The 26,790-nt window shown below is 43.9% G+C and overlaps 4 protein-coding genes and 3 non-coding genes across 10 annotated transcripts in view; all 7 read left to right on the forward strand.

The window, feature by feature from the left end:
- Positions 1–15,543, forward strand: part of LOC117591463 (acyl-CoA desaturase) — a 16,145-nt gene extending 602 nt beyond the window's left edge. The window contains exons 1-6 of one of the 4 annotated variants that reach the window (XM_034284745.1): positions 9,076–9,271; positions 12,145–12,596; positions 13,371–13,501; positions 13,571–13,962; positions 14,947–15,122; positions 15,186–15,543. In XM_034284745.1, the coding sequence (XP_034140636.1) occupies positions 12,170–12,596; positions 13,371–13,501; positions 13,571–13,962; positions 14,947–15,122; positions 15,186–15,349 (1,290 nt within the window). In that variant the 5' untranslated portion in view covers positions 9,076–9,271; positions 12,145–12,169 and the 3' untranslated portion in view covers positions 15,350–15,543. The other 3 variants (XM_034284744.1, XM_034284746.1, XM_034284747.1) reach the window with 3 other exon arrangements.
- Positions 484–1,006, forward strand: LOC117591473. Its single transcript, XM_034284756.1, has 2 exons — positions 484–881; positions 964–1,006. Exons 1-2 carry the CDS (start codon positions 484–486, stop codon positions 989–991), a joined length of 426 nt encoding a protein of 141 aa, XP_034140647.1. The 3' UTR covers positions 992–1,006.
- Positions 3,435–5,500, forward strand: LOC117591468 (40S ribosomal protein S7). Its single transcript, XM_034284752.1, has 4 exons — positions 3,435–3,506; positions 3,779–3,946; positions 4,003–4,335; positions 5,284–5,500. Exons 2-4 carry the CDS (start codon positions 3,779–3,781, stop codon positions 5,365–5,367), a joined length of 585 nt encoding a protein of 194 aa, XP_034140643.1. The 5' UTR covers positions 3,435–3,506; the 3' UTR covers positions 5,368–5,500.
- Positions 4,563–4,706, forward strand: LOC117591478. Its single transcript, XR_004574398.1, has one exon. It is a non-coding gene; the product is annotated as a small nucleolar RNA psi18S-1377 (small nucleolar RNA).
- LOC117591479 lies at positions 4,744–4,889 on the forward strand. Its single transcript, XR_004574399.1, has one exon. It is a non-coding gene; the product is annotated as a small nucleolar RNA psi18S-1377 (small nucleolar RNA).
- LOC117591480 lies at positions 4,911–5,057 on the forward strand. Its single transcript, XR_004574400.1, has one exon. It is a non-coding gene; the product is annotated as a small nucleolar RNA psi18S-1377 (small nucleolar RNA).
- Positions 15,544–15,700: 157 nt separating the features above from the next.
- On the forward strand, positions 15,701–25,904 carry LOC117591453. The gene is made up of 9 exons (XM_034284722.1): positions 15,701–15,948; positions 16,044–16,174; positions 16,322–16,527; positions 16,602–17,100; positions 18,994–19,202; positions 21,052–21,503; positions 23,943–24,073; positions 24,628–25,019; positions 25,080–25,904. The coding sequence occupies exons 1-9, from the start codon at positions 15,774–15,776 to the stop codon at positions 25,513–25,515; spliced, it is 2,631 nt and encodes an 876-aa protein (XP_034140613.1). The 5' UTR covers positions 15,701–15,773; the 3' UTR covers positions 25,516–25,904.
- Positions 25,905–26,790: the final 886 nt, after the last annotated feature.

Genomic DNA, 26,790 nt, shown 5'->3' on the forward strand with positions numbered 1-26,790 from the left:
TCGAACTTTCCTTTTCAGAATGTCTCGTTGATTCTGCAGCAATCTGTCAGGTCAGGGATTGGCCATCTATAGATTTTAAGTGAGGGACAAAGGATTTTTGGGCGGGCACTCACAGATCCCAGGTGATGTCCTCGCCATGGCTGAGAATCTCTGCAAATACCTGCTGCACTTCTCGGGCCGTGAGATAAGGTGGTTCAGCCATATTGTTGAATATTTTACATTTTAATGCACTTTAGAATCGCCTCAGCGATATTTGTATGTATCGATATATCGATATATGAACTGCAATATATTTTCGAACAGTACCTACACCTTTTACGCCCATTCTTTTACGTGTTCAAACCAGATCTGTGCGGACGCGAGCCGCGCAAGAATATTGATCGAGGTAAAATTGCACTTTAAACATAAATTCGATCACAGGATTAGCTTACTTCTTTTATATTTTTCTATCTCTAAGCTTTCTTAATTTGGCGTAAGAAACACATGGAACCGATGGAACCCAAGGGCGAACGGAAGCGGCTGTACCGCGGCTTGGACAATCATGAGCGCAATCTGTCCTCCTCGTCCTCGTCGCCGGCGTCGGTAGCTAGGCAGGACAGTGCCATAACCATCACAAGTTCATCACAGTCCAGTGGGACCACCCAAATGGTCGTCTCGCCCGACGATCCCCGCCCGACCCCCAGTGACGTGGCGGCAGATGTACGGAATTGGGTGTATTTACCTAGTTATTATCACTCTGATGATTTTACAAGCTCTGATATGAGCCTTAACGCAGTGAACGGTACTCGGCTGCCTAACATACAGCCAATACCCAGGCGTCGAGAGACGGTAATCCTAAATAAGAAAGCCATGGATATATATCTGGCAGGGACTACAGGCGGGTAATAATAATAATAATATAAACCCACTAATAATTATGTAATTAGATTTCAACATCTAAATAAAAACATATCTATTTTCTAGAACTTTCAAATTCTGCTTATCAGACTAAATCGGAGCACCCAGACACTGTGTGGGAGAGAGAGAGTGCAATATGTTTACGAGTTCATGTGTGTGGTTGCTGGGCCCGAAAGAAAAGGAGAAATAGACAGAAGAAACAAGGAAAGGCAACGCGGAATGGAAAAATAACACTGTTCGACAAAATCGACAAAAACTTCTTCGAAAAATTTTTAAATGGGTATTCTTTTGTAACGTTTTTGTTTTAGAGGTTTGAACAACTAAATATAAATTAAAATATATTAATATTGGGCTTTAGACAATATACATATGTATGGTTTATAGTATATATATATGTATTTTCAATTAAGAATTTATTGCTAGTTATGGAATATGGAATAGGAATAAATATAAATTAAATAGTATAAATAAATAGTAATTAATAAGTACAGGAGAGGAAGGTAAGATACAATTTACAAATTTGCTAAAATGAGGTGATGGTTGGTAAATAATTATAAAGGTCTGGGCACACTGCAAGCACGTGGGGAAAATAACCTCTACGCCAGGTAAGTATTGGAGCAAAGCTGTAACAAGTTACATATTACGACGTGGCGATTTCCCCCTTGTAAAGGCGGGTGGCCAAATAATTCCCCTCTACCTAAGGGTAGAGCGGTAACTTAAAACCTCAAAAAAAAAAAAAAAAAAAATAATTATAATTTATAATCATACCATAAAACCTGGAAATGTTAATGCTGGGCATAATTAGTTCTGCATATGGGATATGGGTAATCGGAGGGGGTGGAAAGTACGGTTGGCAGTTGGTCCAAATAGTATAGTAGACTCGCAACTTCGTATAAGCGAAACGTCACCTAACAATTAAAGCGCATATGAAGTCGAGAACATAACCGACGACGACAGTAATTGGAAAGTTGTATGTACATACATATGTATATATACACATGTATGTATATGCTTAAATACATATTTATGTATATATATTTATCTAAAAAGATTTGTCTGTAAAATATGGATTTGGTAACAATGTTGAAAACACGCCAGCAACAAATCGAGAAGCGACGGCGTTTCCATAATATGCATACAATTTTGAATAAAGCAGTATAAAATCTGCATATAAAACAATTACAGCATTCAAATACAAAAACTTATTTTATTGGTATATTTATTTTTTCCAACCCCTAAGGGTCCGGCTACCAAATCGGTGGTAAGAGTCTGTCAGAGTCCCTTTCAGAAAAACAATACAATTGATCGCTTTTGTTGTGAGCGCCATTTTTCAAATTTTTCAATGCTATCAGTTAATATACATGTCTCTTTTAATAATTTAGATACATTTACATACTGCAGAGAAAGCTCCCTAGCAGGGCGATTTTAATGAAAAATTCACATACAAATTTCTAAAATTTAAGGTTAAAAGGTATACAAACTAATATAAATTAGTATTTACAATACGTCAAATTGATTCTTTAAACGGATCAAACTATTGTTCAAGTGGTGAAAGTCTTTGCAAGCGGGTAATATCAAATATAACATAAAAATCGTGGAATGTCGTTTAAGACTACGGTATATTTACGGTATATTTTGAAGATTCAATGGTATATTTTGGTATATTTACGAGGCCCGGTATTTTTGATCGATTACTTCGCGGTCACACTGTTGCTCTGCTTCTAGGGCTGTCAAATATTTAAAAAATATCATATCAATACTGTATTTTTCTTGGAAAAAATATCAAAATTATATGATATGTACCTATGCAAGAATATCGATATACTTGAAATAAATAGTTCCCGTTGAAGGCGGGTATCCAGCACCACAAAGATTTCTAGCCAAACATTTGCTATATATTTATGTACGTGGAACGTAACAAACACAGGCATAAAAATTAGCTGTGTTTTGTAAATATGTGTACTGCAGTGGCAGTATGAAATTCAAACTGAAAATAATAGAGCTGGTAGTTGAACTAAAAATGCAGTTGGGATTTGCTAATAATGCATATCGTTTCCAAACGTCCATTATTGCCAAAAGAGCATAAATAGTAAATAATGAATTTATTAATATCAGTACAAATAATTTAATTTCCAAATAAAGGTAAGAGAAGCACTTTTTTGACTCCGACGATATATTTCGACTCTCTTTAACGTTTTTGTGCACAGTTGTTTCCTCCATTTCGCAAACTACACTCCAGAAATAATTGTCAACCATATATTTCTTCCCTGTGTACCAGCAGTTTTCTTAGTCCACACACGCACTCCGTATCGATATATCGATAAGAATCTGTGGATTTTGTCAACGTTGCTGGATACTCAAGAAACAAAAAGTCGAACCAACAATTTGGGGCTCTGTTTTTTTTTATATGAAGTTTGGCAAGAATTTTTTTTTTTTGTGGTGCTACTACTCGTCTTTAGGTACCAAACATAAAATATCAAAAAATATCGCAACAAAATATCACGATATAAATATATTTTTATTTTGCAAAGATATCGATATATTGATATTTTGATATATTTTGACAGTCCTATCGTCAACTTCCTTTTCCGTCAAAATAGTCGACAAAGGTGGTAACATTTTGTTTTAAAAACCAACAAAAAAGGGGAAATATGCAAGATACGCAACGCAGTGTCTCAAAATAATGAGACGAAAAAGTAGCCTATGGAATTCTGCGGGGAGATAAAAAAAAAAGCGAGTGAAATTGTCTGAAAATGTACCCGATGCACGGCGATGAGAAAAATCGATTGAGAGGACTGATGCGGCTTTTCGTACACTGCGTTGCGTGGATGCGAATGTTTGAATTGTTTACTCATTGAGTTAGCATGGTGTCCATTTGCAGATGGCTATCGGCTCCAAGATTATCAAGCCCGGCGGCGCGGACCCCGATGATTTCGAGAAGTCGATTGCCCAGGCTCTGGTTGAGCTTGAGGCCAACAGCGACCTGAAGCCATACCTGCGCGATTTGCACATCACCCGTGCACGCGAGATTGAGTTTGGCAGCAAGAAGGTGAGTTCATGGCTATTTTTGATGTGTTGCTGTGGCTCACTTGTTTTCGTCTGCAGGCCGTCATCATCTACGTGCCCATTCCCCAGCAGAAGGTGTTCCAGAAGATCCAAATCATTCTGGTCCGCGAGTTGGAGAAGAAGTTTTCCGGCAAGCACGTCGTAGTCATTGGAGAGCGCAAGATTCTGCCCAAGCCCACACGCAAGGCACGAAATCCCCTGAAACAAAAGCGTCCACGCTCTCGTACCCTTACAGCTGTGTACGATGCCATTCTGGAGGATCTGGTCTTCCCTGCCGAGATCGTTGGAAAGCGCATCCGCGTCAAGTTGGACGGCTCCCAGCTGGTTAAGGTGCACTTGGACAAAAACCAACAGACCACCATCGAACACAAAGTGAGTTTAAAGTCGAGAAGAGGAGGTCTTAATATTATCAGTGATATTTTGTGGTCTATGTGGTACCATTACATCTTCGTCCCCGTGTTTTTTGCAACGCGTTTGTCAAGCGTTGTGATCGTCAAAGGGGACGCATATCACCAAGTGCCAATAACTCGTTATTGTATGCCATAGACGCGTTTGCAGGCTTGCATCTCCATATATTGGCGACACCTTGATACCCTCTACCGTTCTTGTGTTATTCGCTGGGCTTGCCTTCTTGTCCAGCGATTGTCAAACAGAACGAACATTAATTCCATGCAACTACTCACTCCACAATGATTAGCCGACAATAGCCCAGGCTGCATCATTACTAAATGTTTGCGACATGTTTATATCTCTACCGTGTCAACTATTTCCTTAGATCAACCGTTCCTGTGTTATTCGCTGGACTCGCCTTCTAGTCCAGTGATTGTCAAACAGAACGTACAGTAAACTCAAAAGCATCTACACACTCCACAATGGAAAGCCGACTATAACCAAGGCTTTATCATTACTAAATGTTTGCTACAGAATATCTGCCCATAGACTGTCCACCGTTCTTGTGTTATTCGCTGAATGCACATCTTAGCCCAGTGATTGTCAAACAGAACGCACATTGAAGACCAGGCATCTACTTTCACTCCACAGTGTTGTGTCCATTATGTCCAGGACTACTACATTACTATTAACATGCCACAACACCACACACAATGCTCACTGATTACCGTCCATTTGCCTCCCGAGCACCGTTTTATTCCTGGTGCCTTGGGACTTCCTATATTGGCGGAAGAGTAATCCAGCCTTTCGTGCGTATTCCTTCGATGCAGTATATCCTGCCGCAGCGAGGAACACGTTGACTGGACAATTAATTAAGTAACCCCATTATGAATAAAACTTATCTGGAATCTGTTGTTCTGCTTCCTCCAGGTTGATACATTCACATCGGTCTACAAGAAGCTGACTGGCCGCGATGTTACCTTCGAATTCCCCGACAATTACCTGAATGTCTAGAGTGTGTTCGTCGCTGTCGCGCTGTTTCGGTTCATCATAAGAAAGTTATAGAAATTCTGTCGTACAGAATATTAATTTTTTACATGAGCTGGAGAACGTAACGTGAAATAAAAAATTAAACACCTAAAACTAAGCAAATCCCAATTAACAGAAATTATCTATGCTGTAATTAATCACTTTTAGCACTAGCTGTTGTAATAATTCTTAAGGTTAGATAGAGCCCAAGCCATTCCATTCGTCACGTCATCACCTGCGATGTGGAACATTTTAAGCGAAGCCATTGAAGGCATAATTTACTCCTGTGGCTCAATAGGGGGTGGTGGCGTATGACATGCCGTTTTTATACTTTTATAGGATGACTCGGTAACTTTTACCACTCGCGCAGATGCATGTGAAAAGAGGTTATCTTGTGGGGATTTTTTTTCAATTGTTCCCAGATAATATACTTTCATCTGGGCGGGCATGACACTTAAAGGGTTGGAACGCAACTTTATTATCGTTATATTTTAGAGTTGACTGAATACGGCACAAAAGCTCTTAAAAGCTCGGTGCTGTCACAAAAACAGGCTAAGGATTGTAGCAGTCTTAGCTTTTCATGGATATACGCTGAATGCTATATTTCATAAACACATGTATGTTTGTACATACATACATATATAATTGGACAAACACATGTATGTTTGTACATACATACATATATAATTGGAAATGTTCTGTTAAGACCTAACATGCATAGCTAAAAACTGACGAATTAGTATTTAACATTTGCGCTGGATGACTCGAAGCCGGAAGTTTTACAACCATAAGATGCATTTTTCAACCAATGTCGATCCTGAGTCGCACTGATGTTTAGTTTTATATTCCAGCTGTGGAAATGAAATTAGAACCGCATATTCATGCAATTCAACAAATTCGAAACTTTATACGAGGAACTGTGGGGTAGGTGCACGAACAGGACGTGGACATGAACATGAACGTGAAACGGCTTTAAGGTCGAGGCAACGAACAAACTAGAAAAAATAGTTTTTGGCCACAACACAAGTTCCATTTCGATTTTAGGGAGCAGACAAATTGCTGTTTTTGTGCTCGGTATGTCTGTTATTTGGCCAATGAGTGGGAATTCCAAGAGGGAGTTCTTGTGGTATGGTATGATTTGATTCGATGGCGATGTCGAGACAGGTGGCTTATTGACAGGTTGCCGCCGGAGTGAGCCATGCCTGTATTGGCGATTCTATCTAAATGACCCCGCTGGGTCATCTAATAATGATGTTTCCTAATCGTGGTTCTTTGGAAAGTAATACTTGGGTTATTCAGCCTTGGTTATGCATCCAACTGTTTTATCCAAATTTATTTCGATCTTTAATTAAATCGCTCGTCCCACATAAAGCCCAGGAAGTGTTGCGGGGCACTTTGTACGTTAATGTCATTGGACATGTACTTGGAAGAAAAATGTTTATGACAGTCGCAGTTCGGATTTTTTTCTCCCATCGGGGTTTCTGTGGGACTCAAAGTTGGCTGCCCTTTTGACAAATTATGTCATCCCCCGATACCATTTCTACTGCTTCAAGTGGCGTCGCTAGGCTGAGTCACGACTCGATTCAAAGTTTACCTTGGTATTGAATAACTTAAATTTTCTTCGCTGACTGCTGCTTTAATCAGCAACAAGTATTTTGGCAGCTATCAGTACGGTGCAGTGTAGCACGAATGCCATATCAGTCTTAAAGTGGGTTCAGACTTCGTTTCTGTCTCGAAATGTACGTATGTATGTATGTATGTACATTTGTATGTATGTACATATGTATGTATGTACATATGTATGTCCATGTACATACATACATATGTACATACATACATATGTACATACATATGTCAGAGAATAAACATGTTTGTACGATATGGAAATATGAGATTAGAAATAAGCTATCAAAACGTACATATGTATTTGTCCATCATCTTCAAACTACTCCAATGTCTACGCTCTCATAAAGGGACAGGACGGGAAAGGTCTTAACTCTCCATGTAATCAGTTGCGTATTCGCACACCTATGAGTTGCTGTTCCAAGTGCCAGACAGTTGATGATAAGCTTCCCATAAACCCTAAACCACCAAAGAAAACTCTTACATACATGCATACATATGTATGTACATACATACAGACATACTAACACTCCGTGAGAGTGTGGCCATTGATGATCACACAAGTACCGTCCAGAGGTTATTTCTCTCTCGCAGTGAGTTTTCTATATTTATCCAGTACTACCGCAGAGATGATTGTCTGCATATTCGTACTATATTTATCAATATTCCTGGGTGGGAGAAGGATCCGCAGAATCTTAGGGCAAAGAGCGAGATTATTTCAAGCTATCGCCTGGGAAGCCATTTTAGTGGCCACTCAAAGCGTTACTTAATATATTGCGGGATGGTGATAAAGTCAGCATTCGGTTGCCGCACAGCTCCAAACGAGTTTTTCTCTTTATTTTACTCTTTTTCTACGCATGTGGCTCTGCTCCCTCCCTCCCTCCCACTTATTCCTATCGTGGAAAACAAAAATGGGAAGCAAATAGGCAGAACTGGCAGATAAAAGCGACAGCGCGATAATGATGCGATAGTGGATGGTTGGAGGGGGGGGAGAAGCAACAAAAAAAAAGACACGTTGCGAGAGAGAAATACGCTCTCTCAAAAAGTGGGTTAGTAAGCATCGGCTGGGGGAACTTGGCCGATATTTTAAGAGCTTTGGGATCTCACACGATGACGAAATGCCTCCCCACATACACACATGCCACAGCCGGCTTTAGTGTATGAGACTGTGCTGGCTCTGCCATCGTCTACGCCGCGTCGATGCCGCCTTCATGGTTAGTGCTGACACCTACTCATATTCGAGTACCCTTCAGCAATAGAGATGGATTCCCTTTTGCAGTGCCCCAGAGGAGTAAGTTGGCATACCATAATATTATGATGCTACAATGTTGACATTGGAACCGATGACCAATTAAGTGGGTACGCTTGTAATCAGACTGCCTATACCCCACGGCTCTAACTTATTACTGAAAAAGTGTATCTACTATTCGACCACGGAAAGGTTCTTTTCTTGTATGGTTTTTTATGGAAAGCATTGACTTTGAACCACGCTGCCAAAGTATATGAAAAAATGTGTAGGTTAGGTAGAAATTTTAAAATTATTTCGCATATTTGTGTACACATACATATGTAAATCTATGTATATGTATAAATGTATGTTTGGGAGAGAGCCCGGCATATGTAGATATGTATATGTACATATGTATGACTCTCTTACCTTCCAATTAATATACTTTATGCTTTGCGAGTGTGTTGTTTGTGTAATGTTTACGGAATGTGTGAGCACAACAGAGAATGATAAACAGCATGAAGGAACGAACGCGTTAACGTTCATGGGTTTAAGGAGAGAAGAGGGTAAGGCATGGCAAAATGGTAGATAATAACTGTAGACGCAGCCGCACCCGCAGCCATGGCCGCGTGCTAGAGAGCTGAGAGAGGGAGCGACGCGACTTCCACCAACAAATAAGTAAAATAATTGAATGGTCTTCACTGCTCCTTCGCGGTCGCGTCGAAGCTAGCGTCGCGCTACTATAGGCGCCCAGAACTATCGGTGGTAGCGGCAGCGGCAGCGACAGCGACGCCGACAACGTCAGCCCCGGCTCTTGGATGTAAATGTCGACGTTGGGGCGTTGTTAGTCATTTGGGTTCGTTCGTTCGCTTGGTCAACACATTCCCAGAGCAGAGAATCTGAGAATTGAGAAACGCGCCGCCACCGCTGCGTATCAGTCCTAACGGTAGTTCCGAAACTTCCTCCGCTTCGTGCTATAGCTGTCTGAGTTCCAGTTGCAGTGAACAGTGCAAAACCAAGTACGTGGAGTAGTGTCAGGTATCGGTGAAAAGTTTCTCCGCAATCTCGTAACCGTAAGCTATTTTTAAGAACTTGAGAAAATGTGTGCCTGACGTCAGCGCGTACTAATCGCGGGAGCAGCATAATCTTCGACATTGGAACCCAATTAATCATTCGCGTCGCAATTTCTACTCCCACTCGTTTTTCCACTGTCGACTCTTCACCCCCTTTGATCCAGATCGCATGCAAATTGTAACCCAATTCTTTGCTCATTTCTGTCATTACCGGCGTCAATTAAAGGCGGGTGGGAGTATGGTGGATGCCAGGGGTCGGGAGGATTGTCAACAGACCGAATAACATGCACACCATGTACACATGTACCACGACCACCTGCCCCGTGGTGTTGGCTCTAGGACTGTATACACATATTATCCCTGATGATTTGATTGCCGCCTTGACACGCGCTGACCCACATCAATAACCAACCAACAGAAAAACCCACCAGAGCGCACCAACCCATATAGGACTGTCTACAGGAAGGGGTCGCACCTATGTACATACATTAGTCCTTGAGCTCCACAGAGTGTGAGATATAGAATTGTCCAATTGTAACTGTGAACTCCTAAGATTTTCCCAGGAATTTTATGTAAGTCCCTTCCCAGTATCGGTATTTTCTATCATCGCGCGTTTGAGACCGGCATAAACTTTCCACCAACTGCTGCTTTGAGAGATCTTTCCTGAATTATCTTGAGATAGCGAATGTCGAATGGGGGTTTCAATTACCCCACAACGATGTGTGCTCTGCCATTAAAAGCTCCAATTAAAGGTGGCAGGCAGCTGCTGCGCGGCAACAAGTGAAAATACCTTATCGGAAGGTTGGTGGGAAGCGGGGAAGTTTTCTCTCAGCGAGATAAAAGCTCGACCCGTCGCCATGGGGCATGGAAAATTTCAAACAAAATTTGGCATTGTGGCAGTAAAATTACTTGGAAGTGGAGAGCGGGCGAATAGTTGGCGATACGGCGACGTGCGGGCCATCAGGCAATTAGCCATGTTTGAAAATCGCCCGTCCATGGCAAGAATAACGAAAACTAAGCAGAATTTTTCGATGGGCGGTCAGCTTTATCGCAAACATCGCCAGAAAAAACACTCAAAATGAATTGAACTGAACGAACGAACGAACAAACAAAATAAATTCGGAGGAGCACAAAGCGGCTCGGCGTCTTGGAGGGCTGGCGATGACGGTATTTATTTTTTATTATTATTTATTATTGGGCCAATTGGATTGTATAATTTTCTTATGTGCTCTTAGGGGCTGCACTGCGTTGCCAGGGTGTCGAACAAAACGAATGAATCGAAACTGGGGAAATACATATAAAGTACATATGTACATAAATATTTTTGTATTGTCGCCTCAGACTTTGCTTCGTCAATGACACAGTCGCGTGCTCTCAGCTCATGATAATGTTGATCAATTCATGCGACTATGACTATATGACAGTTTTCGTCAAGTTCTGCTACTGTCTCTCGTTCTTATTCTCATATTAATTTTACTTCGGTTCCCCTATATCAAATTAGTGTGAGTGACTACATTTTCTAATTAAAAGTCGAAGGCAAAACGGGGCGTGCTTGCTTATTCTCTCCCTAGGGCCCCATGTTTTATCAATATGTAAATTGCGAGAAAAGAGGCGACGCCCCCTCTCCTGTGACTCTCAGGAACAATCTTATCGCTGGGCTGCGGAAATTGCTAGTTACGTTATGGGTCTGTTCTTGAACTCCACAATTACTCATCCCGATTTGAACACCTGGGTCAACCAGACTGTTTATGAATCATGGGGAACAATAATCTCAGTAAGGAATATCGGCAGCAATCAATGATTTCTTATCGGAGCACCCGAAATATTGAATGAAATAGGTGGGTAAAAGTAGGCCAGGTATCCAGGTGCTTATCAGCAAAGCCACAAGTCCCCCTAGCCGAGACACGCACGCGAAACGGATCGACCTCTCATACTCGTACACTCCCAAGACCCAAAAATTAATAGATAAATATTTCGAATGTTTGTCTGGCTGTCATCGTCGGGTTATACCCCGGTAATAGAAAAGCGAAAGATTATTATAAATATGTGTTTGTCTAAAAATATATCTATTTAATATAAAATGATGACATTCATCTCTTATTGGTATCAAACGATTAACTTTAGTTTGCAGAAAAGCGGATAATAATTACCCACAGGATCAAGTAAATAATAAATAATAGAAGAGTATCTATCTTTTCATGGGAGAACGCGTTGTATGTTTGTTTAAGTTACATGTACATACATAAATGCATAATCATGAGCAATTGAAATAGCACCAGTTGACAGAAATCCCAGAAGTTCGGATAGTGTCTTTCACAGATATGCCACACAAGCTTACAAGATGTTGGTTATCAGGTTGCACATCCATCAGGGCCGTGCGCAGAACCACCTGCATGATGACTCAGTGCTGTGGTGGGTTCACCATTGATTCCTCGTACGGCCTTATTTTGGTTGTGTAGTTTGTTTATTTTGTTTGGCTAGATACCCGGATAGTAGTTGAGCCCAACTAGCAATTGAGTGATAGCAACAAGGCACTTGGTCGGCGATAAGCCGAGGTAAAACTCGACAGACATCGTATTAGACAGACGCATTTGGCAGTGGCCAACGAATAAAGGGGAAATGTTAACGATTAAAGCAAACAGAGCAGCTCACTCCGTCTGTAGGTAGCAGCCGCGGGTGGAGCACATGAGTCTTGATACGAATTTCACACCAATTACAGCCTTCATTTTATCAAAGGCCTGTTAATAGTGGCGATTATAAGCGTCCTAAACTTCAATTAGCGGGACTATGGATTCAGTCTGAATACTTATTCATCGAAAATCGGATCTCTCATTGCAGCCTATCTCCGATCACCGTTTACATCATGTGCCTTTCCTCGCCATCACAAGCTCCCGACCAAAGCCAGGCAACCGAGAGCCGATGCAACGGATCCTGCAGCCTGGACAAGAAGGGGAATCGCAGCAGAAGCACTACCTCTAGCAGCAGTATCATTAACGGAGAGCTGAAGAAAAGAGGTCATTCCACAGTGGCTAGACAGACCAAAGTGCCTGAGAGAGAGCTAGACGATAATTTAGGTTATAAGGAGGAGAACGCCGTGTACAAGGAGAATGCCGTGAAGGGAAAGAAGGAGCCGGAGCAGCCTCAGCTATTTCAAGATCCTGAGAAAGAGGAGGAGGTCTACAAGCCACAAATCAGATGGCCCGATCTGGGGGCCCAGACCTTCCTGCACGTCGGGGCACTCTACGGCGTCTACCTGCTCTTCTATGCCAAGTTTTACACATTCCTATGGGGTGAGTATCCATTGTCCTTCAGACTCTCATGCATGGTGTCCCTTTTAGGCATCAAGATCTGTAATTAACAAGGGCAACAAATGAGTTTGTGCCTCGACCGATCGCCCGTAGTTCATAATTATGACTTGGGGCAAAAAGTAAAGAATATATTAGTTATTTGGCAAGCAGCGCTTCTGGCTCGCCAGTTGTTATTAGCTTGGCCATGTTAGACTCATTGAGATTAGGTTATGCAATTCATTCATTTAATTTTTTTCTATTAAATTTCTACTCAAAGTAGAGGTCAGCGAGGAGCTGATGATGAACCTTAGAGTATATTTCGAATCTAGAAGATGGTACATAAGCCTTAGGATTGATAAAGTGCCTCTTTATAACAGTAGGGAAGGGTAATTTGATCTATATACATATAATAGTAGCAGAATGAACTTTGACTAGCGGCAATTAAACTTAACGAACGCTTCAATTGCCAGCTTCAAACACTTTCGGAAAATAATCGAAAAGAAAGAGCGATTTCCAAATGGGTAGAGGCGACATCTAGGCCACCCCAAAGAACAGAAAATAGATATATTTAGTACTGTATCATGCGGTGAGCAAATCATGCGAGGCAGAGTCAACAGAGCGAACTATTCAGGTACCTACATACATATATATGTATATGCATACATATGTATGTATGTCTATGTCATCTGACATATGCAGATCGGAGTGAGTGTGTGTATATAAATATATGTACATATAGACAATGACATTCGGGTGTTATCTTCCTCCCTCTTTCAGTGGTTGGCACCATCTGGGTATCGGGTATTGGAATCACGGCGGGTGCGCATCGTCTGTGGTCGCACAAATCCTACACGGCGTCCTGGGGTCTACGTGTTCTGCTCGCCTTCGCCTTCTCCATAGCTGGGCAGGTAAGTGGATCGTGAAAGGATCTCTGATGTCGATAAAATGTGCTGATAGTCCTCTCATTTCTCCTACAGCGAGATGCCTACACATGGGCACTGGATCATAGGATACACCATAAGTTCTCAGAGACGGACGCAGATCCTCACAACGCGAAGCGCGGCTTCTTTTTCGCTCACGTGGGCTGGTTGTTCCTCACCCCCCACCCGAATGTGGTGGCCAAGCGGAAGGTAATCGACATGTCGGATCTGGAGGCCGACGCTGTCTGTATGTTCCAGAGGAAGTATTACATTCCACTGTTTGCCCTCTGCTCGATCATTTTGCCCGTGGGCGTGCCATGGTACTTCTGGGGCGAGAGCCTCTGGATGTCCTTCTGGATCAATTTCAACATGAGATTCACTTGGACCCTCAACGTGGCCTTTTTCGTGAACAGCGTAGCCCACATGTATGGCAATAGGCCATACGATAAGTAAGAACATACTGTAACAAAACCTGAAAAACATTTCCTACATTTCCTATTTTATACCCGGTACTCAAAGAGTAAATAGGGTATATTGTATTTGTGCGAATAACGGTTGTATATAACGCACAGAAGGAAGCGTTTCCGACCCCATAAAGTATATATATTCTTGATCAGCATCAATAGCCAAGTCGATAGAGCCATGTCTGTCTGTCCGTCTGTCCGTCCGTCCGTCTGTCCGTCTTGTTTGTCGGCTAGTTCTCAGAGACTATAAGAGCTAGAGCCACCAAATTTTGGGTGCGGACTGCTGTATGCTCACACTGAAACCAGTGTATTTCAAAAATGAACCAGGCCCCCTTCCGCCCCCGCAAAAGGGCGAAAACCTCCCAAATATACAGTTTTGAAGATAAAAGAAAACTAAAAACGCCATTCCGTAGGAAATGGCCATATCTATCAGATCGCCAAATTGGGATCCGATCGGATAATTATTATAGCCACAATGGAGAAATTAATTTCCAGTGGCTAAACCCACCCTGTCCCGCAGCTTTTGTTGCTCTTTTTACATTATCTCATTCACACTCTGCTTCACTCGGCCCCTGCGTCTGCCCTCCCTCTGGCGTTGACTCTTCCGATTTTAAACAAAGACTCGGTTTTAACGCTCTGTATTAGAAAAAGAGTGACCATCAAAGTTGCGTACAAGAATTTTTCATAGATGGCGCCACTTTCGAAAAATTTGCTGTGAAACCTATCGGTCCAAGCATGTACCAATTTTATTGCTGTTTTAAATATCTCATAAATTGGAAAATATTAACTGATCCAATTTGTTTGATGCATTTTATTTAGTAGGCTCTTACTACGTGTTCTGTAATGTGAACGATATCTAGTGGTTGGCGATGTCTTCTACATCTAGATGTAGTCCTGAGTGCCGGTTATAAAAGTTGTGACGCGTAAGAAGCGTCTCACACGTCCCTTCTCGTTCTCTCCTTTCTTCAGGAACATCATGTCCGTAGAGGCGCCCATCGTCTCATTACTGGCCATGGGAGAGGGATGGCACAACTACCACCATGTGTTCCCCTGGGACTACAAGACGGGCGAATTCGGCAACTACAGCCTAAATGTGACCACGGGGTTTATTGATTTTTGCGCACGCCTCGGTTTAGCTAGTGGACGTAGGTTATTACTTGTTTTCTTTGTGATATTCACCTAATTCCCTTAATCTAATCCCTGAATAGGCAAAGTTGTTTCCCCTGACATGGTCAAGCGACGCGCGGCCAAGTGCGGGGATGGCACACGTTTCCTTGACGATGAGTTCGCCCACAAGGATCAGGTTTGGGGTTTCGGAGACAAGGACTTGCCGCGAGAGGATTTCGCTGAGCTGGCCAAGATGCAGAATTGAGGATTAAATCTATGGCACTGTATTATCTTTTCAGCCTGTGGTTACAATAGTTTTAATTTCAAGTGGCAAGTTCAGCGTCATAACAATCCACGGACCCATCCCATCAATCCCTTTCCAAACACAAGCTCGACGTTGATTTCGTTACTTAACCACTAGTACTTGGGTCAATAAAGTATATTTTGTATTAAACCAAACTGTGCGTACTGCCCTCTCTCCACTCGACTGCGCGTTTTTTAAGGTATTGGTCTAGGGGGAATTTTGCGTTCCTCATGCATATGCAAGCGTTTGAAATTCAGCCCAGGGCAGACCTTCGCCTCGCCGGGCTCTCATGCGCCGGACATCGTTCAGTATCGCCTGGGTTAGCGTGTGGAGTAGACGAGACAGCGATCAAGGATCACGCTTCAGGAATATTCAGAAATAAGCAATGGAGAAGAAGATCCAGAACGTTGCGGGACAGGATAGGAGCTCCTTGGCGAGTGAGTTCAAGAAGCGGGATGCCATCTGGCCTCTAGTGCTGTTCTACATCCACGTGAACATTCTCGGGCTGTACGGAATTTACGTGCTGGTGTCGAGCGCCGCGTGGTCCACTATTTTATTCAGTGAGTTCAGAAAGTTAATTGGCTCCACGTGATGCCTAACAAATATGTTGGTTCCACTCGCCTTTCGATCTCCTCCTCCGATTCCCCCTCCACAGCTGCGCTCCTCACACTAATGGGAATAATGGGGGCAACCGTGGGCGTTCATCGGCTGTGGGCCCATCAAACGTTTACGGCATCCAAGCCGTTGCGGGTCTTTCTCATGTTTTGCCAGACGACGGCCGGTCAGGTGAGCAAGACGAACTACCCCGCTAGCTACCCCGCTGTTGACTAAGCCTCTGGTTAAAGCGATCCAAAGAGCTTTCATATGTGCTTTTAGCACCGACAAAAACCAAACCAGTTTCCATTTGTTCTTCGTTTTTTGTTTTCCCGCCAGGGCTCCATTTACAGTGTCGTCCAGGCGCACCGGCTCCACCACGAAAAGTTCCATCAAGACGAGGATCCCTACTACAGCAAGCACAGCTTTCTGTACGCCCAGGTACGGGGCGGTCTCCTCAAGTATTCGCCACAGCAGGAGGAGCTCTTAAAGGCCGTGGACATGACGGACATGGAAAGTGATTCGATAGTGATGTTCCAGAAGCGGTAGGTCAAATGATGACCCTTTTCTCAGCTAAGTCTTAATTCTCTGATTCCTCCGAACTCATTTTTATCTTCAGCTTCTACGTTCTGCTCTACATATTGTTCAACATTCTTCTGTCGGTGAACACCCCCTTCCAGTACTTCGGGGACTCCCTGTCTGCCTCCATGTTTGTAGGCTTCTGGTTGCGGAGCCTGATCGTGATTAATCTTGGCAACCTGGTGAACTCTGCTCACTTTGTGTGGAGCATCCACAAGGGTTTCAAGCCCACCGACTCCAACACCATCTTCCTCATTACGAAAAGCTACTGGCCCCAGTTTCACTACCTATTGCCCCAGGACTACCAGAGCGGGGAGTTCGGTGACTATGCGAGCGGGCTGGGGGCCAGTGTGATCCGCGTCTTTGCGGCCCTCGACTGGGCCAAGGATCTACGCACCGTCGGATCGGTGGCCGTACGTCAGGGCCTGACCCGAGCGGTGGAGACTGGCCGTCCTATTGTCGAGTGCATTGAAGAGCAGGTGCGGCTCGAGGAAAGCGTTTTGCCCGCCAATCACTTCCTCAATCGAGAGAAGTTCATGTGAAGTCTGTTTGGCTGGTCGTGGGTCTTTCTTGGCTTGCGGCTTGCGTCATTCGTATATGAAATGATGCGTGAAATAGTCGAGGCAGTCGTAAAAATAAATTAAGCACCAACAATTGGCCAAGAGAGAATGGTAGAGGGAGGGGAGCCAACACGAAGCCTAATTGTTGGCCTGGTATACAAAGCTGTGGACATTTTAGAGTTTGGGTATGGGTTTTCGTCTGGGTTTTGGGTTGGGATAGCAAACAAAGGCGAAGTTCGATTTCCACTTCGACGTGGGCTGCAGATGGGCAAAGGAGTGGGAAGAGGAGTCGGCGTCGGCATCGGCATCGGCATCGACATCGGCAGCATATGCACTTGGACAGCATTTCTCAAGAGCAACCAAACCAGCTCACAAATGAAAAATTACATTCATTAGGTATTCCAATTCGGTGTAAAGTTCGAGACTGTTTTTGAACTTTATCCGGCTCTTTCTCTTTCTGATTATTGTTTACAGATGCCAAATAAATTGGCATTTGGCAATCGGTTCGTTTGCTTTCCCATGATCGTACTGGATTGGAAAGGGATAGCGTTTAAGCTCGGACTCGGTGGAGCTGCTGATTGATTCGTCAATATTGACTACGCACTCAGTATCTGCCGCCCAGAAGCCTGCGCTATTGTCAATGCCGATAATCCATCGTCTACAGGCTGGCAGTCTCAACAGAAGCTCCTGCCTGGAGGCATCTAAATGTTTGCCCATTAAAAACTGTTTAGGGAAACGTAATGCTCGGGCCAAAAAAAAAACCCTGGGACCATGCAAAGAATTAGGTAGCCCCATCACTTACTTCTCCCCCTTTGGTTGCGGCTTGTTTTAAGAGCAAGGTGTTTTAAACATTCGAAACTGACTCATTTTCGAGTCTGGCCTGCCACTTGTACCAATTCCTAATGACTCTAAACTGAAGTGATTACTAATGAATTTTACTACTAAAAGCTGCGTTAACTCGTACTCTCTGTTTGCGTTGCTGTTGTTTCTGTTGCTTTTGTGGCAGCCACAGATCAGAAATCCGCTCCACAGCTCTAGGCTCCACTCCGTTTGGGCCTTTTGTTGCAAATTGCAGTCTCGTCGTGTTCTCCGCTTTGTTGTTTTGTTAATTTGTTTTTCATAAACTGTCTGAGAGACAGTTGAAGGTTCACACACACATGGCTCTGTACGTGGAGTACGCAAAATCTGTTGCCTTTTGACTTTTCAGATTATGTAATGCCTAATGCCCAATAACTAAAACCTAAAACTAAAACCAACGATGTGTGCTCGATTTGGGCAGGCGCAAACACATGGAGCGAACACATACAAGTCACCAATTCACCAATGCAGCAATTAATCAGTTCCACAATTCACCAACTAGCGAACTAATTGCTGGCAAATAGCCGTTTCATACGGATGAATATATGTCTTTTGAGCATAGCCAAGAAGTAGGTTCCAAACGGGAAATGATTCCACTTGGAATACAAAGAATATACACATACAAAGACTTCATATCTTCAATTTACTATGTACATACATTAATAAGTACATAAATACATACATATCTGCCATCTCAATGAGCTTCTTTGTTTTGGGGAACTTTTCTGGCAAGAACGCTGGTGTTCACGATTTTGAGAAGCTCATAAAAAACGCTGACACTGCGAAAAGTGAAGCTGGCCAAATATTCCATATGTACATATTATGTACTTACATAAATATGTACATATGTATTTCAAAGTGGTTTCAAAGATTTCCAGTTTGTTGTTTGTTTATAAAAAAGCATTCCGGTCTGTCCTACCCTTCCCTTCCATGCCCTTACTATGGCTCCGTCTCCATCTTAGGGACCATCTCCGGTGTACAATATTCGTACGATTTCAAAGCGTTTTTCTGCAGGTCTCCGTGTTTGTCATCGCTGCCGTTGCTTTGCATAATTGGCTAATGGTCAGTGATTACAACACCGCAACAGCAGCAGCTTTAGCTTTAGCACATCTGCAACACCATCAGCACCACCGCAGTGGGGCACCACCTGTCAACAGACAACAAAGGGATTGGTCGCGTGGCACTTTGAACGTCTGCAACGAGGGCTACTTTCTGAGGAGGTGGTAGATTAATTTTAGGCCCGACTTTTATGAGGGGAAGAGCTTCCTTTTCGTTTGGAGGGTTTTATTTCGTTTTTGGGTTTTCTGCTTTTGCTTTTGGATTTTTTGGTTTCTGTTTCTGTCGCCGATGTTACGTAAAGAGAAAGCCACTCTCCTCTTCTGCTTAGGTCTGCGTTTGCGGTCTTCGGGCAGCGCCGCTGCTGAACTTCATGATCATCGAACGGCTTTTTTTTTACTTCGGTCAACACCAACACTCACACCCAGATACAGAGATACCTTCACAGAGAAGTGGAAGTATCTGAAGAAGATGATTCGAAAATCTTGTATGAATCTGTGCTGGGCTGCTTGCCAAAGGAGAGACTGAGTTGGCATATCTGCAAATACTGTGGGCCTTTGATTGGTATCCACTCACTTCGCCTGAATTAGAAATCGCTTTTATCTACATATGTAAAGTATGTAGATTTATGCATCGTTTACATTTGATTTTGGGTGATTACTAAGCAGGGAGTACAATGTATTTCAATTCTTTTGTATCCAATTGGCAAAACAAGTTGATTGATCGATGGATTTGCAAATCCGTCTTTTGGAAGTTTATACACATTTCTCAATTAGCATCGCCGATTGCTGCTCAAACAATAAATAGCAAATGCAATTAGAAGCGCTTGCGCGGCTGCGTCTTTGGGCAGCATTCGTCAGTAATCGCTAGGAGCACCGGCAGAGCCTTTCATTGGGCCAGCCAGCCGCTGTATTTGGGAGAGCAAGAGAGAGATATGGAATGTTGGATAGGAATTCATCGAATTTCTGCTACCCCGTAAGAACAGCCTATCTTGGGATATCTCTATATTAGCAACTTGATATTACATTGTCTTTGATTTAACTAAGGTTTTTTTCTCATTAATAAAAACTTATATATATACATATGTTGTATGTACATACATACACAGTACATACCACCTTTGTTTTTGATTTTCTTTTGTTTGTATGCTTGATTATTTCAGTCCTACCGATGTCTTCCAGATAACTTTTTTTTAGTTTAGTTTAGTTTAGTTTAGTATATTTTCTAATTGAGTTTTGGTTTTATAGTTTTGCATGGATTTATCTTACGGCTGAAGTTTCCCTTTGCCTGACTGGACCTCCCAGTCACTTCAAATGTGATGGGTAGCGGACAAGAAACTGCTCGCGCTCGTTGTTACAGGTGGTTCGGTCGACGGTCGGCTCGCACGAGTGTGCGAATGTGTGTGTGGTGCCATAATCTTGGCCTTCTTGCCGTCTTTTATTTTATTTTCATCTCTTTACCTTTGTGCATCCGCGCACCAACACAAAACAAAAAGCACGACAACGAAAACTCCGTCAGTCAGTCGGTCAATCAGTCAGATTGTCTGCCTCTCTGTTTCTGCCTCTGCCTCAGTCGCTGCCTTTGATTCTGCTGCTGCTGCTGCTGCTGCTGGAGCCAGCTCAAAGCCATTGGTAGGAATTTACACTTTTGGCTACGATCATTTGTCTACGGAACGGCGCCGCGTCGAGTTCGTTAGAAACAGCAGAGCGGAACAAGCGATTACTGCCGAAACGACCCACCAATTCTCCGCCAGCTCCGAAGAAACACCGCTGACCGAACAAAGGGCCGCGCCAGAGCCAGTGACAGTGTTGAGTGCGCGTTTGCTATCGACATCGCCATCTCCATCCATCCATCGCCCCCCATATAGCCAAGTACTCCGACTCCAGCTGCAATTAACTTTGTTTTGTGTCTTAACCTGTGAAGAAAGTTCGGAGTGCTCGGGCTGTTACGACACGTGGTTTCCGCCGGCAAACCAAAGCCCAGGCCCCAGCCCAAAACATCTCTTTGCCAGTGAAGGGAGTGCCACCAGAGCGAAGGCGAAATGGGTCACCTCTCCACGCCGGAGCGAGTGTGCAGCAAGACGCCGATCCCCAGTAACGGCGAGGGAAGTCCTCCGATACTGGCCCGTCGTTCTAAATTGAACGGCGACTCCGCACAGGCCCGCAGGGGTGAGGATTCCTCACCGGAACTGCCCCCGCGTGGCAAAATGGCGCTTTCCAAGAGCCTCTCGTCGATGAAGCCGGCAGCTTCGAAGGTGCCCAAGGACCTCGTCGATCATGTGCCCAAGGACCAGATCGACCTGGAGGAATACACAAGAAAATTCCAGGGAGACAAGGTACTCGGTTATCAGTTCCAGGCTCCTCTCAAGTGGGACAAAGTCATCCAGATCTCGTTGCTCCACATCGTGGCCGTTGTCTGCCTGTTCACCTATCCTCTACGCGACCTCAACCCATACACGACGCTCTGGTGTAAGTATGTCAGCCTTCATCCGGCATTGCGTAATTTAGCCCTCTGTCTATCTGTTCGTGGATCTACTACTCTCTCTTTGGCCACGAATTAGATTTGGAAAGGTGTGGAAAGAAAGAGTCACATCACCTAGTCTCCCCTCACCACACCTAGCCACAGACGCTCTCCAACCAATCTCGATCGCTGAAGCAGTGGCTGTGGCTGTGACGATGGCATTTGATGATGATTTTGTCTCTTCCCGACCACACAATTATTTGCAATTTAACGCGCCCTCGGCTTGAAGTCTCTTGGCATTTTTTAAGGCCGTTACAAAACGGAGGCTTTCTTTAAATTTCTTTGTTTCCCTTTGGGCCTCTAGTTATTGCCTTTAATTGATTGCCGCTTAACATGTTGCCTTTCCACTCTCGTCGGCATCAGCGTCTTCTTCGATAGGTCTTGGGTTGCCGAATGTTGAAATTTCTTTCATTGGGATTTGGTTTTGGTTTTGAGTTGTTACATTTTTTGTGCTTCTCTTTAGCATACAATTTCAGTCTCAGCACAAAATTCGACTGACAAAGGTGGATTGCGGAAAACGAAATGCAAACGAATAAGCCACTAAATATGCGGCCAGCAGAAGAGAAACAAGAATCGCTTGACACAAATTTATTTAGGGCTTGTGGGCTTTACCCCGTTTACTCTAAGGCGAGCAACCCAAGGTTGCTTCTTCTGCCCCAACCTCACATCGACTCATCGAGCACAGCACACATTGCTCAAAGTCGCCACAGATGAGTTACCGGTACGGTAAACACTCGATGGAGGCTCGTTCAACGGTGCGTAGGCAAACAGTCGCCCTGCCCAGGGCTCCTCTGAGACCGGCTTTATGGGTAATCCACATGCGAAGCATGAGGCATCTGACGTTGACATTGGGACAGACTTCAGACCACCGACTACAGACAGCGGAGGTAGCCAATTTCGTTTTCATTGGAATTACCAGAGCATACACGGTCTCTTCTCTACGCGGGTAGGTGGGTACTTCCCACTTAATGGGAGTCCCGCGAAAAATGCCTTAATACACTGTAATTTTTAATATTTATTGCTCATTGTGCTGCCGACCAAGGGCCAAAGGGTTCGAACATAAGCACCAGGAATCCAGTATCCTTGTGTGGACATGGTCCCTATTTGGGGCGTCGAGCTCGTAAATATTTTGGCAAATTGCGCAGCGAACGTGCAAAGCCTGGTGATGCTCTCAACTCTCAACACACGATGCACGAAATTATCATCTTTTTTGCCGGTTTTTTAATGGCGAAAATTGTCGTGCTGAACACAGAAAATATTGATTAAATTCGACAGAGAGGAAAGGAGGACTTACATAAGTGATCTCATATTCGGCGATAAAGAAGCTGGGCCAAATACTAATATTTAACTGCTTGACTCAGGGACGCTTTCTTGGGTGCAGGAGAAATCTTTCTTGGAATGTCTAATACAGATAAGCGATTCAGCGATCTCCAAGTCAATACAAACGACACGCGTAGATCTTATTTCGGCAACGCAGCTGGAGTGGAGTGGACTGCGCACCTCCATGAACTTGACCCATGCATTGGCCACAGGCATGCACCACATTTGCAATTCAGATTCAGCCAGATCTTCCTCTTCGTCATTTGGTTGTAAACATGTATGTACATATGTATACTGGGTCTGCGATCAGTATTCCAACTCTTCATCGATCGAATACATATCTAGTGTTTCCGCAACCGTTTTTTAGTGGGACGTAAATTGTTTTTGAGTTTTTATTTTATTTTTTGTTTTTTGGGAGAACTGGTTTCTATCGAAACTACTCAGACCATAACATCGCGAAGGTTAATCTTTCCACGGTTGATGAAACTCCCGCCAGAGAAATCGTTAATAGTTCATTAGTGGGATTCAGAAATGTGAGGTGTGTGAGAAGCACCTTTCGCCCGATCGTAGAACCGTTAGTAGACACGGAAAATCCCTTCGATAGTGCTGCCAAATGAAGCACGGGCCGATCGGCTATTAACTCTAATTGTGCTCACTCGAATCATTCAATTGATTCGATGGTGACAGTGGCATTTTGCATATTCTAATTGAGGAATTAATGTAAAAATGCATCTGACAATGCAGCTGGCTGAAAGATTGCCTACGGGGGCGGGTGCCAACTCTCGACTCGGATGATTGCCGGAATCGTGAAATTCTATGCCATGACTTGTGTATCATCTTGTGTATACTTCCCCCCTGGTCCGACCTTGCAGCCATCTCAGATAGCGTTGTTAGTTCGGGGAATTAGCGTGGAAGCTCGAATAGCTCAATTTGCGGAAATGTAATTTCGGGTTTTTCTTTTCGTATCTAATTAGCACACCATTTTGGTAAATTTTATAGCCGACACTTGCACACATCTCTAGTCTCCAGTCTCCACCACTCATATACCCATACATATACCTTCACAGCGTTCTTCGTTGGTGGCGTGGCCGGATTTGGAGTGACCGCAGGGGCCCATCGCTTCTGGACCCATCGCAGCTACACGGCGAACGCTGTGCTGCGCTCTATTCTGATGATCTGCTACTGCGTGGCTGGACAGGTGAGTGACAACGCCATGCACACAAAACATGAGACTCTTGGCAAATAGTGTGAGTCCTCAGCCGGCACCTTCGACTGGTTCTGTGGGTTTTTCGTCTGTTTGCCGCTGTAATGCCATTAACATGAATTGCATCATTAAGTATAACAACTTAATGCCTATCGCGGCTGACAAACAGTAAAATTGACATTTCCAAAAAATACTAGGGCAAAAGAGAGACGGCGCTGTTGCTGGCAAAAGCTCTTTGCCAGCATCAAGATACAGTCAAGATACATTTGTCTTATATAATGACTAAAGCGATTAAGCTCAGTTCGAAAACCCTACCTCATCAGAAGCTTAGACGGAGATACTGACAGAGATAGAGACAGAGAGGGACTATGTTGGAGGCGTAGACGAACAATATATTTGTGTTTGTCGCGCTAAATGCAAATGTATGATGAAATGAAGTGGTGGAGACTGATTTACAAAAGAGCACATACGGTATTCATGAAACATCAGGATGGGAGGAGCTAACACAATATAATGGTACACCTAATTCGCATCCGATCTTCTTGCAGAACACACTGTACGACTGGGTGAGGGACCACCGCGTGCACCACAAGTATTCGGAGACAGACGCGGATCCGCACAACGCCAACCGCGGATTCTTTTTCTCGCACGTGGGCTGGCTGATGATGCTGAAGCACCCGGATGTGTTGCGTCGGGGCCGCCAAATCGACATGAGCGACGTGCTCGGCGATCCTGTTGTGCGCTTCCATCAGAAGTACTTCATCCCCCTCAAGATCTTCCTCTGCTTCATCCTACCCAGCGCCATACCCGTCTACTGCTGGGGTGAGTCCTGGCAGCTGGCCTTGATCCAGCAGTGCCTCTTCCGCTACGTGAGTAGCTTAAACTTCACCTGGTCAGTAAACAGTGCCGCCCATCTCTGGGGATCCCGCCCATACGACAAGTAAGTGACATTTAGGAGACCCTCTGCTAGTTCGGTTTAATACCATGATTCTCTCCATAGGCGGATCATGCCCAGCGAGAACATTTACGTGTCGCTCGTGGCCATGGGCGAGGGTTGGCACAACTATCACCACGTCTTCCCTTGGGACTACAAAGCAGCTGAGTTGGGAAATTACGGAGTTAACTTCACCACCATGGTTCTCGACGCTTTCCATAAGCTGGGCTGGGCCTGGAACATGAAGCAGCCATCCAAGGAGCTGGTCCGACGCACCCTCGAGAAGTACGGTGACGGCAGCCATGTCTCGCAGATGGGAGCCGGTCCAGAGGGTGCATTTGCCGGGTCCTCGCAAATGGTGGGCCACTTCCACTACGCAGAGGTACCCGACCCCGAGCTAGAGTACGATGCCGAGTCGAGCAGCACGGAGAGTGCAAAGCTCGACGAGAACGAGAACGAGAGCGAGCGGCAGAAGAAGGGTAAGAAGGTGAACACAACCTAGGGGACTCCCCAAGCCGGTCCACTTAAGTGGGGCTCTCTCAGAATCGGAGACGGAGTCAGAGACGGAGTCAGAGTGGAATGTGAAATCTTATTCATCCCTATCTGTTACTATGTATCTGTATCTGTACTTACGCATATGGTACACAGAGCAAGGGCGGGACATAGTCGATAATCGTTTTATAACTTAATAATATTCTATCATTACCTATATTTTCACTTAAATATAACACTTGCACCTTCAACGGTTATACTCACACACAGATACACACACCACGCACACATCCTCTCACATTCACACTCGATATTTTCATTTTTGTAGGTTTAGGTTTTTAGCAGCTTAGCGCGATAGGAAATTAGTTAAGTCACCCACAAATTTACATACAATAAGTTTATGTATGTTTAAAAATCTCTTCGTTCAAACAAAACGGCGAGCTACATCAACAAAATGAACATTTACAAATAAAAAGAATTGGAAAATTAAAAAGAAAACCTCTTCTATTTTTGTTGGGAGATTTTTGAAAATATTTCCACAGATTTCAGCCCTATTAAGTGGTGGATTGGGGTATCCCGAATGATGGTAATGTGAACGGTCTGAATTTCTTACCTATGTACTTTGTTATATGAACATAAGTGCAATCTTATCTGGTAAGTCTGGTATCTGGTGTTATGGTATGTGACGAAATAAAATGCAAATGAAAATCGGAAATGATAAGTCACTACATCATCATCATCACCTCATTAATCGTGTCTCTAAGTGGGCAGGAGTACTGGTTTCGCATCTCGTGGGACTACGTGACCACAGTTGCATTCAATCAACCGACCGCGACCATGATCACGATCTCGGTTCAATCGCAGGAGCTGACGCAAGGAGCCGCAACTAAATAATTGTTCCATAATCGATTTCCACCTGCACCAGCGCCCATCCGCTCCCCCAGTATCATAGGCTGGCAGGGCGTACGTGCACTTGGCGCGTACACAACAGTTCAGAACGAGAACCTTGAAAAGGTTCAATCCCAACTCAAGGGAATTCCTGGAGCACATCTCCAACCACCGCGTTTCGGGGTCGTGATCATAAATCTTACATAAACTGATGCCTCATTGTCTATATTGTTTGCGCGTAGGCTTTCCCCTACTCGTATGGGAAGAAAAGGTAACTAATTACTAAAATGTGAGCAATGCGAATGAAAAGTCCAATAACTCTGTTCATACTCATTATTATTGTCATCTCATTAGCGCAATGTTGACACCAACTGTTGCTTAATTGGTGACGCGTCAA

This window comes from Drosophila guanche, unplaced genomic scaffold (genome assembly GCF_900245975.1).
Source record: "Drosophila guanche unplaced genomic scaffold, DGUA_6, whole genome shotgun sequence".
Lineage (NCBI taxonomy): Eukaryota > Metazoa > Arthropoda > Insecta > Diptera > Drosophilidae > Drosophila > Drosophila guanche.